This window comes from Mercenaria mercenaria, chromosome 17 (genome assembly GCF_021730395.1).
Source record: "Mercenaria mercenaria strain notata chromosome 17, MADL_Memer_1, whole genome shotgun sequence".
Lineage (NCBI taxonomy): Eukaryota > Metazoa > Mollusca > Bivalvia > Venerida > Veneridae > Mercenaria > Mercenaria mercenaria.
Window position 1 is genome coordinate 72,020,148 of NC_069377.1, and position 16,176 is coordinate 72,036,323.

Here is a 16,176-nt window from a genome sequence, read left to right on the forward strand (position 1 = left end):
AAATTGGATTTAGCATGTTTGTTGTACTACAGAAAAGTGGTCTCGATTTTTCCCTACGACTACTAATGAAAAAGTTACAATAAAAGCTATTTAAAGTAACAACAAAGGGAAGTAATTCTAAAGAAGGGAACTGCGCATGGCACTTCGTCTCATGATGGTGTATAATTGTGCCAAGTTACATCAAAATCCCTCCATGCATGAAGAAGAAATGCTTCGGACAAAGTCATTCTTGTATCTGACCTTTGGCCTCTAAGTGTGACCTTGACCTTAGGCCTAGTGACCTGGATCTTGCGCATGACACTCCGTCTCGTGGTGGTGAACATTTGTGCCAAGTTATATCAAAATCCTCAATGCATGAAGAAGAAATACTCCGGACAAGGTTTTTATTCTTGTATCCTTTGACCTCTAAGTGTGACCTTGACCTTAGACCTAGGGACCTGGTTCTTGCGTATGACACTCCGCCTCGTGGTGGTAAACATTTGTGCCAAGATATATCAAAATCCCTCCATGCATGAAGAAGATATGCTCCGGACAAATTTTTTTAAGAAAATATGATAAAAGGGAATAACTCAAAAAATAGGCAAGGTAGAGTTATTGTTCTTGCACACTGCACTTCCTCCCAATGTGTTCTATCAGTGTATGAAGTTTGAAGAAAATCCCTCCAGTACTTTTGGGGTTATGCTCCGGACAAAATGTTTTAAGAAAATATGATAAAGGGGAATAACTCAAAAAATAGGCAAGGTAGAGTTATTGTTCTTGCACACTGCACTTCCTCCCAATGTGTTCTATCAGTGTATGAAGTTTGAAGAAAATCCCTCCAGTACTTTTGGAGTTATGCTCCGGACAAAATTTTTTAAGAAAATAAGATAAAGGGGAATAACTCAAAAAATAGGCAAGGTAGAGTTATTGTTCTTGCACACTGCACTTCCTCCCAATGTGTTCTATCAGTGTATGAAGTTTGAAGAAAATCCCTCAAGTACTTTTGGAGTTATGCTCCGGACAAAGATCGTTGCGGACGCACGGACGGACGGACGGACAGACGGACGCACGGACGGAGAGCATTTCTAATATCCCCTTCACCTTTGGTGGGGGGATAAATAATCTATTTAAACAAAGACACTTCGCTTTTAGTAATGAGATAGTTCGATGATATCATAAGGCCGCTGTTTCAAAAGAAATACAGAGCGGCCCTCTCCCAAAGGGTGTTGCTCTACAGAGATTGCACTGTTGTTGTAGTTTCTGCGTGTTCTTGTGTCTCACCAAAGGATCATTTATCCTATAATTTGCTTGTTGTATTTGATACGGAAGATGATATGCTCAAAAGGTTGGAAAAAAAAGGAACAAAATGTAATAATTCACAAATTTCGAACATTGAAAATGGCTTATTTAAAGTAGTTCTGTATTGAAACATAAATAATTGTCCGGAGTCATTGAGCAATCATACCTATTCTAGAAACCGTGTGATGTCATCCACGGTGTTATTTATGTATTGGATAAGACCATGTGCTTCAACTTATCAAGATTTTTTTTGTTCGGACAATGACTTTTTTTCTACAACAAATTTTATTGGATGACTCAAGAAAAATGTTAAATGTAAATGATTACTACATAACAGCATTCTGACATAATTTTTTCCACGTTTGCAGAAATCAGTTTTTTGAGCTTGCACAAGTAGAAGCCAGTTATAATACTTTTGTTGTTTCCAACATCATTTTGTTGATTTTTTCTTTCATTCTCGAAGACAATTTCGGTGGCTGCTGTTGGCGTTGTCCGTTCCTGTATGTATCAGCAGAGAGCTAACGGAATAGAAAAAACGCAACCATCATTTTTATCTTAAATAACAAAAGAATTTTAGATAACATGATTTTTAGTTTCGCATTTCACATAATGAAGAAATGATCATTGCAAACGTTATGTATTAACAAGAGCTGTCAGTAGACAGCGCGCTCGACTATTCTCAGTGCTTGATAGTATGATATAAGCTATGAGTAAAACTTTAACATTACAATAAGCATATTCTAAGTCGAAAAGGGGCCATAATTCAGTCAAAATGCTTGATAGAGTTGCCTCCTCCTTTTTACAGACTGGGGTCATGATGGTAAACAAGTATGCAAAATATGAAAGCAATATCTCAATGGACTTTGAAAATATTTGGGGTGGTACGCAAACTTTAACATTTATTCTAAGTTGAAAAGGGGCCATAATTCAGTCAAAATGCTTGATAGAGTTGTCTCCTCCTTTTTACAGACTGGGGTCATGATGGTAAACAAGTAAGCAATATATGAAAGCAATATCTCAATGGACTTTGAAAATATTTGTGGTGGTACGCAAACTTTAACATTTGTGTGACGCTCACGCTCACGCTAACGCTCACGCCGGGGCGAGTAGGATAGCTCCCCTATTCTTCGAATAGTCAGCTTAAAAAATCTACAATGTGAAACGAGTTTGATCTGGTTTAATTAAAACTCTGTTTAAGGTTGTTTTCTGATAATTATATAGTAAATAAACAGACAGAAAATAACATGACTTTCTTTCATAAAATGCCTTACTGTTTTCACCAAATGAAAAGAACCATTTGAAATTTTCCATGCCAAATCTGATTCCAGTAGCCCGGCAAAGGTCTTGAACTATGTCATCCATCGGTGCATCATTCATATCGCCATGTATGTAAACACCTGAAAATTGTCAAAAGAGACAGATCAAGTGTTACAGTGAGACTAGTGTTCTTTTCCGGGTGTGTATGTGCGCATGTCAATAACACGAGGACATGAAACGCATCACTGTTGTAACATGGTATAACTGATATGATGATATCCTTGTTTTAGACGTAAGTGCAAAAAAAGCATTGAAAGAATAATTATACGTAACAAGACATTTCTCAAATTATTTATAAAGTGCAGATTGTCGTCGCCATCTTGTCTGATTCAATTAAGGTATTTAAGAATTCGATTTGAGCAGATCTAATGTCATTTTAAACTGATTCTGTAAAGCTTACACTGATCAAGTGGATGGTTTGACAACTGAATGAAGTTTTGGGCAATTGCGTCAACCATTGACGTCAGTAAAACAAGTTTTCTTACAGGAACAAATAAAAAAGAATAACATGTTAAAATATATAATACCAAAGTAAGTTTCACTGAGCAGGCATTTTCTCTTGCCAAATACAAAGTTCTCACAGCGCATGCTCCAGATATATTTGGAGGGACAACTTGACCACATGGCTTGTACAACTGTGCTTCCTAAAACATAAGAATACATAGTTCAGCCAGAATACACATTCTACGCTACGTAGTTCTGAAATTGATGGAATCCAAAGTGCTGGATTTTCTTTTCCCTTTATCTTTTATAAGTCAACATATATTTTTCATAAAACTTATTGATCTAGCTACTAAAATCTCTAGAATATTTCTGTAGAAGAATTGCACTGTCATAATTATCATACTAATATACAAGTGATTCTATTTTCCGTGTCAGAGGCTGGTCTTATTGGACTAACGGTGAAGATATAGGGCCAGTACAACTGTCAGAGCTCTAATTAAGTTAAATGATAATGACGACATCAGTCAGGTCCGTACTGGCCAAATCATTATACCCAATCACAATGTTTAAACGCAATATTGGCCTCGTCATTATAATCTGTAAAAATATTTAATTCCGGTATTGACCAAATCGTTATAACTTAATCAATCAAAATATTAAACTCCAGTATTGGGCAAATCGTTATAACTTAATCAATCAAAATATTTAACTCCAGCATTGACCAAATCGTTATAACTTAATCAATCAAAATATTAAACTCCAGTATTGGGCAAATCGTTATAACTTAATCAGTCAAAATATTAAACTCCAGTATTGGGCAAATCGTTATAACTTAATCAGTCAAAATATTAAACTCCAGTATTGGGCAAATCGTTATAACTTAATCAATCAAAATATTAAACTCCAGTATTGGGCAAATCGTTATAACTTAATCAATCAAAATATTAAACTCCAGCATTGGGCAAATCGTTATAACTTAATCAATCAAAATATTAAACTCCAGCATTGGGCAAATCGTTATAACTTAATCAATCAAAATATTTAACTCCAGCATTGGGCAAATCGTTATAACTTAATCAATCAAAATATTAAACTCCAGCATTGGGCAAATCGTTATAACTTAATCAATCAAAATATTAAACTCCAGTATTGGGCAAATCGTTATAATCATCCCTGTATTGGCCTAATTCTTACAACTAATCAAATTATTAAAATCAAGTATTGGCTCAACTATTAAAACCAAACGAAAAGTTTAAAGCCAGTATTGACCATTCAAAATGTTTAAATTCAGTATCAGAACTGTTTTCATATGTTCACACTGATTTGCTTATACTTGCTCAATTTGTTTCATGTGATATGTACAGTGTATCTAATTTGATGACAAATATATCATAGTTTAATATTAGCGGGCCAGTCTTGAGTATTAAGTATTTTAAAACAAACTCAAAGTCGGAGAATTTTGATAAAAACCGGACCAGATAATTCTAAAAGAAATTTAACAATAAAACTCTAAACTTCTCTCAAATTCGTTTCATATGTTGATGTTATCAATATATTTTGAAACCATTAAGGAGTTCTGGTAAAATGTCGTTTTCCTTCACAGGGTTATAATGGCTATGTACATAATGTGGCTGTCACATTTTTGGCTATGAACATGAAATGTCGTTTCTTGTTAAATTCTATCTTCGATAATTGTTTTCTCATATAAATGACAAAGGTTTTAATATTTTAAATACATAGTAGAAAGTCTTATTGAATATATAGTTTTTTTGTTACCTCCTTTTATGACTGACCATATAAGTTCATGTACAATATTGACGGAAATGCTTTTCTATAGATGTAATTAGGCACACTCTCTAATTGGACAGCTTCTTTATCTATTTTAATATTAGATTTTAAGCATTATGGGAATTTGAATATTTGTAAATGTACAAATATAATATTCATTCTCTGAATAATGTTTCATATATATTTCATACCATCCCCACGAAAGAACAGTGTTTTATCAAGACCATACATCGGTGTTAAAGGGGTATTACCACGCGCACACTGCGAATTTGCAACAGGCGACCTGAAATTGAAAAGAAACAAATTGTCATACATGTATTTTAAAAATCTTAAACGAAAGTAAAGTTTCCCGTCTTTTTTTAACTAGGCAGTACTCGTCTTAATCGTGACATGCAAAATTAATACCAGACGGTGTAAAACGTAACCCTGAACTCTTTTTATTATTAACCCAGTATTTTTATCAGCATTGCATTTTTATCAGCCCTGTTTGTTTATTACCCCAGTATGTTTATCAACACTACAAGACGATCCCAACCCTGCACGTTTATTAAACCTGCATGTCTATCAATCCTGTATGTTTATCAGAGATGTATGTTTATCAACCCTACATATTTATTTATTTTACCTTATACTAAAGCCTCGACTTTTATATTTTCTTCGACTTCACCTAATAAATTTAGATTTATAAGACTGTAACCTAATATCCTCTATTAATCCAGAATGTTTATCATCCCTGAAAGTTTATTATCCCTGTATGTGTTTCAACACTGAACATATATTAACCATGCAAGATTATTTAATAGTTAAGGTACATGTATCGTGCAAGTAACTTCTATGAAATGTTATGATTTACTTACTCATCTTTAAACGATTATTCACCATTTTTGGCTAAATCAAAACGCGAAAAAAATGGTTCATACAATAACGTTTCAAGATTAAGTAAAAACTTAAAGGTTGATCAGCCTGCACATCCGTGCAGTCTATCAAGATATGCACTGCTCGGCATTCAGTCAGTATCTTTTTGGTAAGCTCCCCTTTTTACAGTAAATGGTACTGTCCAAATTGAAAGATGGAGAAGTTCACTGTAGAAATTTAACAGGATAAGGGTTAAATCGAACACTGTCTTACTACAACCGTCAACAAAAACAATGATCTTTGTCACGGAAACATAACCCTGTGGTATATAATTGTAGCCTGATATCTAACTTAATTGTATTTCACTGGGTCAGATCCTGCAGATCACGATTAAATTTGATTCCTTGTTCATTTCAGTTTAAGTGCATGCAAACATCCTTTCTAAATCAAATACTCAAAAGACAGTGGAAGAAACATTTTGCAGTAACAACATTTTTGAAGCTGTGTATGTTATGGTTACATGCGGAATGTAGTTAATTAGTCGATTATGATTTTATATACGGGAAAGAAAATCACAAAGACAGATGTACAGTAACGACAGTATGCATTCAAATATTACTACAGGGTTGTACGTATTTGCTAAAAATTCATTAGAAGATACATAAAAAGGTCTTGAGAATAAATAATTCTTAATAATATTTATATGTCTGAGATTTCTTACGATTTTAGTGGATTTCTTAGTCCCATGACTTAAGTTTTGTTCTTTATATATTATCCTTGTTTAACAGAAAGGAAACTAGTACAACAGTACAGAATTTATCGATTCCCGCGTAGAAATCTTTGAAAGAAGGTGTGTTGCCGTCAACCAATGATTCCGCAGTTATTCTCCCGCTAACCAATCGCTAGGTGCCGTCAGATCAGTTACTCAGCAACTACTTCGCCGTACAAGACAAAGATCCGTAAATGTAAATATAATTTCGTGAAACGTTGATTCAACATAACGGCTTACTCTGTCTAACTTAGGATGCCTTTAGAAACCCTGAAGAATAATCACAGTTCGTTTCTTTAGTTTATTGCAAGGTTGGGACGGTTGAAATAAGCATTTATCGAATCCGATCGAGAGGTGACTGTTCTATGTAATTAATCAGGAATGTCCTGATTTTGGACGAAATTGGGTTATTTGTGATGTAATACATTGATGTAGTGCACGAATAAAATAGGGTTATTATAACAATAGCTCGATCTGGGATGCTGTATTTGGCCTCAGATCGGATATCAAGGGGCGCGTAAGCGCCGAGTGTGATCCGACCTTGCAAAATCCACGACAGCCGATCTAGCTACGTTATAATTACCCTATTATTATAACCTTAATACTTTGTGTTTGTTGTTTGTTATGAACGTATATCATCTTTAAACATTATTACTCGATATTGTAAATCAAAAGCGAAATAAATGGTTCAACAATTAACGTTTCAAGATTTAGTAAAACTAAAGGTATCAGGCTAGCACATCTGCAGTATCAAGATAACTGCACTGCTCGCATTCAGTCAGTATTTTTTGTAAGCTACCCTTTATTACTAGTAAATGGTACTGTTCCAAATTGAAAGATGGAGAGTCACTGAGAAAATTCAATAGGATAAAGTTAAATCGAACATCGTCGTTATCTACAACCGTCAACAAAACAATGTTCTTTGTCACTGAACATACCTGTGGTTTATTGAAGCGATATTAACTATTTATTCTGGTCATATTCCTGCAAGAATCACGATTATTTGAATTCTGTTCATTTCAGTTTAAGTGCATGCAATCATCCTTCTAAATCAACATACTCAAAAGACATTTGAAGACACATTTTGCAGTACTATACTTTTTGAACTGTATTATGGTTACGCGAATTAGTTAATTACATTATGATTTTAAACGAAAGAAAATCACAAAGACATGTACACGACAGTTAATGCATCAAATATGTATAACAGGATTGTCTATGATTTGTAAAATTCATTAGAGAAGTACTTAAAAGTCTGAATAAATAATCTTAATACTATTTGTTGTCTGAAATTTTACGATTTTAAGTGATTTTACCCATGATTAAGTTGTTCTCTATATATTATCCTGTTTAACAAAGAAACTAGTACACTGACAGAATTTATCATTCCGCTGAATCTTTGAGAAGGTGTTGCGTCAACCAATGAATTCGCATTATATCCCGCTAACAATCGCTAGTGCGTCAGTGTACTCAAATACTTCGCGTACAGCAAAGTCGTAAATGTAATATTAATTTCGTGAAACGTTGATTCAGATAATGGCTTACTCTGACCAACTTAGGATGCCTTTAGAACCTGATGAATAATTAAGTTTTTCTTTATTTAATGCAAAGTTGGCGTTGGAATAACATTAGCGAATCCGATCGAGAGTCGACTGTTCTATGTAATTAATCAGATGTTCCTGATTTTGACGAAATGGGTTATCTGGAATGTAATACATGATGTAGGCACGATTAAATAGGGTTATTAAAATAGTCTTGGGATGCTGTTTGGCCTCATCGGTATCAAGGGTCGCGTAACGCAGTGTGTCCACTGCAAAATCCAGACAGCCGAACTAGTACGTTAATGACCTTTATATATACATAGTTTTGTTTGTTTTTTGTTATTGAACGATCTTAATTTTATCGAATATTCAAAATGGAACTAAGTGACGTTTATGTGCCTATTTATCAGACTATGTCAGGTCTGCACATTAATGAAATAGTCGACAGCAACAATGCTGTCATATTGCGATCTTTTTACAGATTTATTAGCTTATACTAAAGATTGTTACGATCGCTGTATTAGTCACAGAATGTACCATTCGAAATAGTTAAATTAGATACTCCTGTTCAGGACCATGGTACAACATTTGTTCATAGTTATACTTCTGTCGTTTTTGAAAGGTAATGACTGTATGTTGCAATTTTAAGAACTTTCAAAGCAATCAGTTGTATCAACTTGCAATGACCATACTTGATTAAAATTGATGACATTGCACGACTATACTATTACTGATATAGCCTTTATTTCACAAAGTTTGAAAACTCTTACTTACTCTCCAATCGTAGATTGCATGTACTTGGAGCTTGCCGGGATTTTGGTTATAGTTGATTTGTAATTCACATCAGGCGTGAAAGCTGGTGGCCTTTCAAGCGCAAAATACATCTCTCCCATCTGCTTGTCAACAATCTGTTAACAATTTAAAACAAATTCATTTGAAATGCAGGAAAATCCCCCCCCCAAATGAGCGAAGCGGCAAGGGAGATCACTGCGTTGGAGTTTGTCACCTTAAGTGGCAGTGGCCAGTTTCGCTTGGCCCGGTACGTTTATTAAATAAAATAGACAAATGCACTTTAAAGGCATTTATATTCAACTGGTTATTTATGATGTTAATAGAACTGAGGATTCCTGCGTACGAGTAGTTATTGTGTAAAGTAAATATGTACTTGAATCGATTTTCCTAGCTCCGTGTAGACGGCCGGGTCTAAAGTCTTACCTGAGGTAACGGAATTCATACGAAATGGAAACGGTCATTCATCCATCCAGATTCAGCTCAAAATAGCGGAAAAAGTAAACAGTTATGAGACACTTTTCTTCCCACCATTATTTTCATCTGGCCATATGCTTTAAAAATAAAACTATGAGAAGATCCTTCCGAAGCAAATAATGTAAATAAACAACATAATTATTAGGTTGTAGACTCGATTTCATCGTGTATGTCTTGAGCTAAAGATTCCCACTTCCTCTGGAGCCTCTATATACATATTACATTAAATGATTTCCATTTTATGTCCACTTCTCTGCATTTAATTAAAGACAACTGTGATAGAACTGCTTATACCTTACTGCACTTAAACATTGCTTTGTTAGCACTGGTTCTTGTTTTTTGTCTATTTTTGCCCGTCCGCTTAGCTCAGTAAGAAGAGCGCAGATCTATGGATCGCCGGGTCGTGAGTTCGATCCCCTGGCGAGGCGCATGTTCTCCATGACGATTTGTGTCTGAAATCATTCGTCCTTCACCTCCAATTATAATGGGGAAGTTGGCAGTTATATGTGGAGAACAGATTTGTAAACTGGTTAGGTTAACTGACCGCCGTTACATAACTGAAATACTGATGAACAAGAGCACCGCCTTGCGGGTGCTGACGCTCATCTGATTTTTTTTGTGTAATAGAAATATTGTCCTACCCATGATTTTCTAAGTCTAAAAAGGGCCATCATTCTTGCAAAAAGCAGAATAGAGTTATGTTTCTTGATGTACAGTGTCCACTTATGATGGTGAAAAACTATTGCAAGTTTTAAAGCAATAGCTTTGATAGTTTATGAGAAAAGTTGACTTAAACATAATACTCAACCAAGAAAATGATTTTCTAAGTCCAAAAGGGGCAATAATTATTGCAAAAAGCAGGATGGAGTTATGTTGCTTGCTGTACAGGGTCAGCTTATGATGGTGAACAAGTGTTGCAAGTTTTAAAGCAAAAGCTTAAATAGTTTAAGAGAAAAAGTTGACCTAAACATAAAACTTAACCAAGAAATCTGATATTTTCTAAGTCCAAAAGGGGCCATAAATCTTGCAAAAAGCAGGATGGAGTAATGTTTCTTGCTGTACAGGGTCAACTTATGATGGTGAACAAGTGTTGCAAGTTTTAAAGCAATAGCTTTGATAGTTTAGGATAAAAACTGACCTAAACATAAAACTTAACCAAGAAAACTGATTTTCTTAGTCCAAAAGGGGCAATAAATCTTGCAAAAAGCAAGATGGAGTTATGTTTCTTGATGTACAGGGTCTGCTTATGATCGTGAACAAGTATTCCAAGTTTCAAAGCAATAGCTTATAGTTTAGGAGAAAAGTTGACCTAAACATAAAACTTAACCAAGAAATCTGATATTTTCTAAGTACAAAAGGGGCCATAAATCTTGCAAAAAGCAAGATGGAGTTATGTTTCTTGCTTACAGGGTCAACTTATGATGGTGAACAAGTATTCAAGTTTTAAAGCAATAGCTTTGATAGTTTAGGAGAAAAGCTGACCTAAACATAAAACTTAACCAGGACAACGCCAGGCAGACGCCGACTGCGGAGCCGTGTACAACGCGCTAAGTGTGACAATAATCTCACATTTTTTTCAAACAAATCTGATGAGTCTTAAAAAATGGCGTTAAACCCAAAATTAACCAAAAATCTTATTTTTCTACTCATGCACTAATTCTACTCATGGCACTTAAAGTCCAAAAAGCAAATGGACATTTTAATTTCTTTTATAAGCACAGGGTAACATATTATTTTTTGAAAATGAATAGTTTGTATGTAGAAAATCTGAACTAAATCAGTAATGTACATTATTTCTATGAAGCTATGAAGACAAGTTAAAGACCTGGCGAGGTCATTCGTCGATTCATGAATTTCAACATAACTCACATCATTTCTTTGTTCCAAAGACCTTCTGAGCTAAATTTGAACCTGCCAAATCTCTTATTTAGTGTCTTGTTCAAAGTCTATGCACTGGCATGAAAAAAATTGCCAACACAATTTCCCTTAGTAATGGACCTTTAAACACTGTTCTGATAGTACTAGTTAAACCTCCTACTTTTATTTGGGGATAGTGGGTTATATGAAATCACCCTTACGAGTTTGTCCTGTAACGAGTGCTATACAAAGGACTTCGGACACTTTCTATATGAATTTGCCTACTCCAAAAGTGAAAAATAAACCACTAAGAAATAAGTATTTAATTACATATACCATCAAAATACATATTTGAGATTATTTCTTAAAGTCAAATTTTTCAATATTTGTTTCATAAAATGGTAATTTTTGCTCTAAATAGAATTACATACCCTTTTATATACATATAAAAGCTATTTTGCTTTAAAGAACATTGTTCCCCCCCCCCCCCCCCCCCCCCCGTGCATCAAAACCATATTTGGCCAGCATATGTAGATATTAATTATACACATTTTCTGTGACTATTGTGTTGATGCAAGGGGTGGAGCAGTACTTTTAAACAAAAAATATAACTACAGGGTGTTCCCAAATGTAAGGTAACCAATACTTTTTATATTAATTTTTAATAATTTGATAGTCACATATTTTTACATTTGTTTGTAACTAAAATACTACACAAATGTTTGAATGGGCACATATTGGAATGTTATACATGTATAGTTGTGAGAGAAGCAAATACTGTTTATTCATTATTATTCGTTGGGTTAACTTTTCATTGGCTTATCCAAGTTCTTTGTTGTAGTAGATTGGCAAATGTGTGCTGTAAAGTACTAGCAACACACCAGGTAATCTTCTGCATGCCCTCCTCGCGACGCGCACGCCACTAGCGATGAGGATGTAATTTGTTTTCCATTTTGTTTTTATTATTTTTTTGTTTTTTTTTTTATACATAAATATTTCATTTCTTTATTTCTTCATCTTTTTCTGTGCAGTTATATTTATTTCTTTTAGACACATACTACATGTGACACGCATTCATTACTTCATGTTCTTCCTTCAGTGAAACTGAATTGAAGATTGTTCTTTGCGGCGGACTAGGCCTAACACAACACAAAAAGGGGCAATATGTGTACAGCAGTTAATCTGATCCTGACTATATTCTATCCAACAGAAATAAAGCTTGGCATTGATATGTCTGTGATGCCTAGGTCAAGAACAGTAGCTTCTTGGCAGGTCATATCAGTGACGGTTTCACATTCAGTCTGATGCCACGAAAGTGATTTGTCAAGTCGCTTTCCATGCAGATGGCATATACAAATACGGCTAGACGCGGAAACGAACTAAACGGTCCAGCCGACTTTCAGGTGGAATTTTTATGCAGTGACCTGTTTCTACTTTAGCCCTACAAATGTCACATTTCGAATATGTTTTGCCCACAACTTCAGCCCTGAATAGACAACATTATATATAGATGGGTTGTTGTCAGACTTATCCTGATTTAACTTTTTCCGATCCAGATTCCTTAGGCAAGCCTCAGAAAGAACTGTCATTTCGGATACATTTTATTACATGTTTAAAATGAGCCGTGCTATGAGAAAACCAACATAGTGGCTTTGCGACCAGCGTGGATCCAGACCAGCCTGAGCATCTGCGCAGTTTGGTCATGATCCATGCTGTTCGCTTTCAAAGCCTATTGGAATAAGACAAACCGATAGCGAACAGCATGGATCCTGACTAGACTACGCAGATGCGCTATGTTGGTTTTCTCATGGCGCGGCTCAAATATTATGTGTGCCACTGGTACTTATCCCAAGCAAGAACCCACCCTACGGCCTTGATAAGATTACTGCCTTTTCTTAGTATTAATGTTATACATCACACAAATATCTGCCATCACTTATAACAGAGCTATACAGACATATACATGTACTTAAATAACTACCTGAACCACTGTAATAAAACTGACCGGTCACTTATACATGTATACCTATTCACACATGTAATGCGTCAATAACTTTACATTAGGAACAGTGTATAGATAAATCAAGTACAGGTTATTTGCAAAAATATAGTTCTCTTATTTATTTATTTATACGATTTTAATCTTAAAATGTTATTTGTTCCTTAAATAAACAGATTGTGTCACTTTTTTCGACTGGAAATCAAATACTTAAAACTTCGGTAAAGTGATGACATTATATTTTAACGGAAATTAAACATTTTATTTTTTCAAGAAACTATACCCTGGCCCAGATAAAGTAAGAAAAACATCTTGATAGGAACAGATACAAATCAGTTTCTGCTGTAATAAATTAACTAATACATTGGTTTATCATTGACTCGAAACGATTTGGGTATTGTATAAATACTTAAGGAGAGATTTGCATTTAAAATGTAGGCTAGAAGCATATGATAGTGTCCGAAGTCCTTTGGCATTATATAATATACAGTTCATAAAATGTAAAAGCACCGCGTAGAACTTTATTTTGAAGATCTTTTCATAGATTACGCCAAATAAAAGACTGAAAATGTTTCTGATTACGTTTTCGTCAAACCTATGTCTCAACTACTTAGTATTACGTCTCACCTAGTTAGTACAAAGGTCGAAATTAATACATACATACAAACTTGTATGCATTTGATCTAATGATATTTTGTTGCTCTTTGACATTACAATAGAAGAAAATTCATCATTATGTTAATAATCAAATGGCGAAAAAGTTTTCAGGAAAATAGGTAATAACATTTATAAGATACGGAGGCGTATATTTTGACGGTTTAATATCTCACACATATTAAATCTTTAGTAGATTTTTGTTGGACACAACAAAGACTTGATTTTGCTTTTGCTGTCATTTCCTTCCCCCATATATTTACGTTTTCCGGTAGTTTGAAATTTTGAGCATTGTAATTTTCAACAAGGAGCTGCGTTCAATAAACGCTTGATGCCCCCGGTGGCATCCTTGTCGATAGATTTTGCACCTAAGTCCAAAACGAGGTCAAGGTCAAGGTCAAACTGAGGTCAGGTGATGTTTGAATATGAGAATGGTCACAGTTTACATCCGTATTAGTATCAATTCATTCTTGTAAGGGGTATTGATGCTAGACGAAACGGTCCCATTTGGTTAACCAAGAGATGGCCCATATAAAGCAACCTGAGTCCAAAATGAGGTTAAGGTCAAGGTCAAACTGAGGTCAGATGATGTCTGAAGATGAGGAATGGTCACAGGTTACATCTGCATTAGTATCAAGTCATTCTAGTAAGGGGTATTGATTCTAGACGAAACGGTCCCATTTGGTTAACCTCGTACGGACGGACGGACGGACAGAACAATGGCTATATGCCTCTCGCATCAGTAGATGCCGGGGGCATAAAAATGGGTTGAAGTCGTAAAATGAAAATTTTGAAGTGTTATCAACAACACGAGTTCTGAGCGCAACTTAAGGTACTTCCGCAAATTGAAATAAGAAATTCATGTGAAAAATCAGAATCCTCGAAACAGCTTTAGAAATGCAAGGACACAAAAATAAATGATAAAAGTTTGAAAAGATATATCTGTAGGTAAACTTGCGAGCATGAAAGCTACGCTGAACCCTATCTCCACCGTGCTTTGGAAGAAAATGAGTGAACATTTTTGGTGCAAAATTTTGGTATCGTATGCAACCTAAATTGCTATAAAATATTTATTTTCAAATCAAAGAAATGCCAAAATAGTGCACACGAGCGTTACTTTTTCAAGAAAATGTCGTTAAACATTCCAATGCCCAAAACACGTGCACAGTTTTACTAAAATATTTCGCCGCCATGTTTATTTCAAGGAATTAAATATATGATGGTTCTTTTACCTCAGATTTCCCTAATGAAATATGTATGTCTCCTTATTCATGGTTAGAGATATCCATTTAGTATAGTTTTGCACTGTCAGACCTCCTTAATCTGTTACCGATCCTTTACATTTAAAGAATAAACGCAATGTGTAATGATAGTTTTTCGCTTTACACACCTCTCTTGGACAAGAAAGCCGTTTCACTTAAAATTTGTAAGCATCCGCTGGCAAAATATTAATGAAAGATCGGAACTTTTTCTGAAATAAAGTTCAATTTCAATCATTTTCAAAAACTGGAAATATTGCACATTGTATTGAATTTATAAATAAAACAAAAATCCCAAAAATAAACTTTTTTAGGAACTATACGTTTCAGCCGAACAACGCATTTCAAGAGGACACAAAACTGATTTATTTTTGTAAACAATGTCAAAGGTCACCTGAGGGACATTGCTGAAAAAGTAAAAGTGCTTACTTGTTTCAGTTTTACGTCCTGTAGAAAACAATCAACTTTCAACTTTAAATGCATATTCGTTCTATAATTATTCCAATATAAAAAACCGTCCGATATAAAACGAAGCAATTTTAACTATTTGTTTACACTTCAACCATGTGAAATTAAAGGCAAGTACTATCACGAGACTCCCGGGCATTTTGAACCTCGTGGTGAATAAATTGAATTTACTTTAAAGTATGGTGTCTCAGTTGAGCCAGTTATTTGTTAATTTCAGAGAACATACATTAAAGAAGTGTTTATGAGATTATGCATGTGTACGAATATTTCAAAGTCTACTTTATATTAACAACGATAGAAAACAAGTGTGCACTCGGCAAATAGCAAGTCTATTATTTTCAGGTGTATACTGAACGTTCGTAATTTTCAGAAGAATTCTTTATCCTTGGTTTCGTAGACAGTCTTAGTACTGGACCGCTGCTTCCGCTGTCAACACCGCTGTAATGTAAAGTCAGTGTCCATTTCTATGCCGGAATGCAATACACATTTTTATCAGTTTAAATCTATGAAAGTGTGAAAAATATCATTCTTTAACGAAGAACCGAGATACAAAAAGTCACTTTTGAGATATTTCTGATTTTTATCATCAGGTTTTCGCGCGAAAAGGTTCAGCTGATTGCATTTTGTATGCTTCGTAGTTATCTACAATTGTGTACAAATTGTATTACCTCCTAACATGTT

The 16,176-nt window shown here is 34.7% G+C and overlaps 1 protein-coding gene across 2 annotated transcripts in view; it reads right to left on the reverse strand.

Annotated features, from left to right (window-relative positions):
- Window positions 1-353: 353 nt before the first annotated feature.
- Window positions 354-16,176, reverse strand: part of LOC123536101 (uncharacterized) — a 28,789-nt gene continuing 12,966 nt past the window's right edge. Inside the window, exons 2-6 of one of the 2 annotated variants that reach the window (XM_045318921.2) lie at window positions 8,767-8,900; window positions 5,019-5,110; window positions 3,123-3,239; window positions 2,550-2,675; window positions 354-1,796 (exon numbers count right to left, since the gene is read on the reverse strand). In XM_045318921.2, coding sequence (XP_045174856.2) covers window positions 1,786-1,796; window positions 2,550-2,675; window positions 3,123-3,239; window positions 5,019-5,110; window positions 8,767-8,885 — 465 coding nt within the window. In that variant the 5' untranslated portion in view covers window positions 8,886-8,900 and the 3' untranslated portion in view covers window positions 354-1,785. The remainder of the gene's footprint in view (window positions 1,797-2,549; window positions 2,676-3,122; window positions 3,240-5,018; window positions 5,111-8,766; window positions 8,901-16,176) is intronic. The other variant, XM_045318920.2, reaches the window with a different exon arrangement.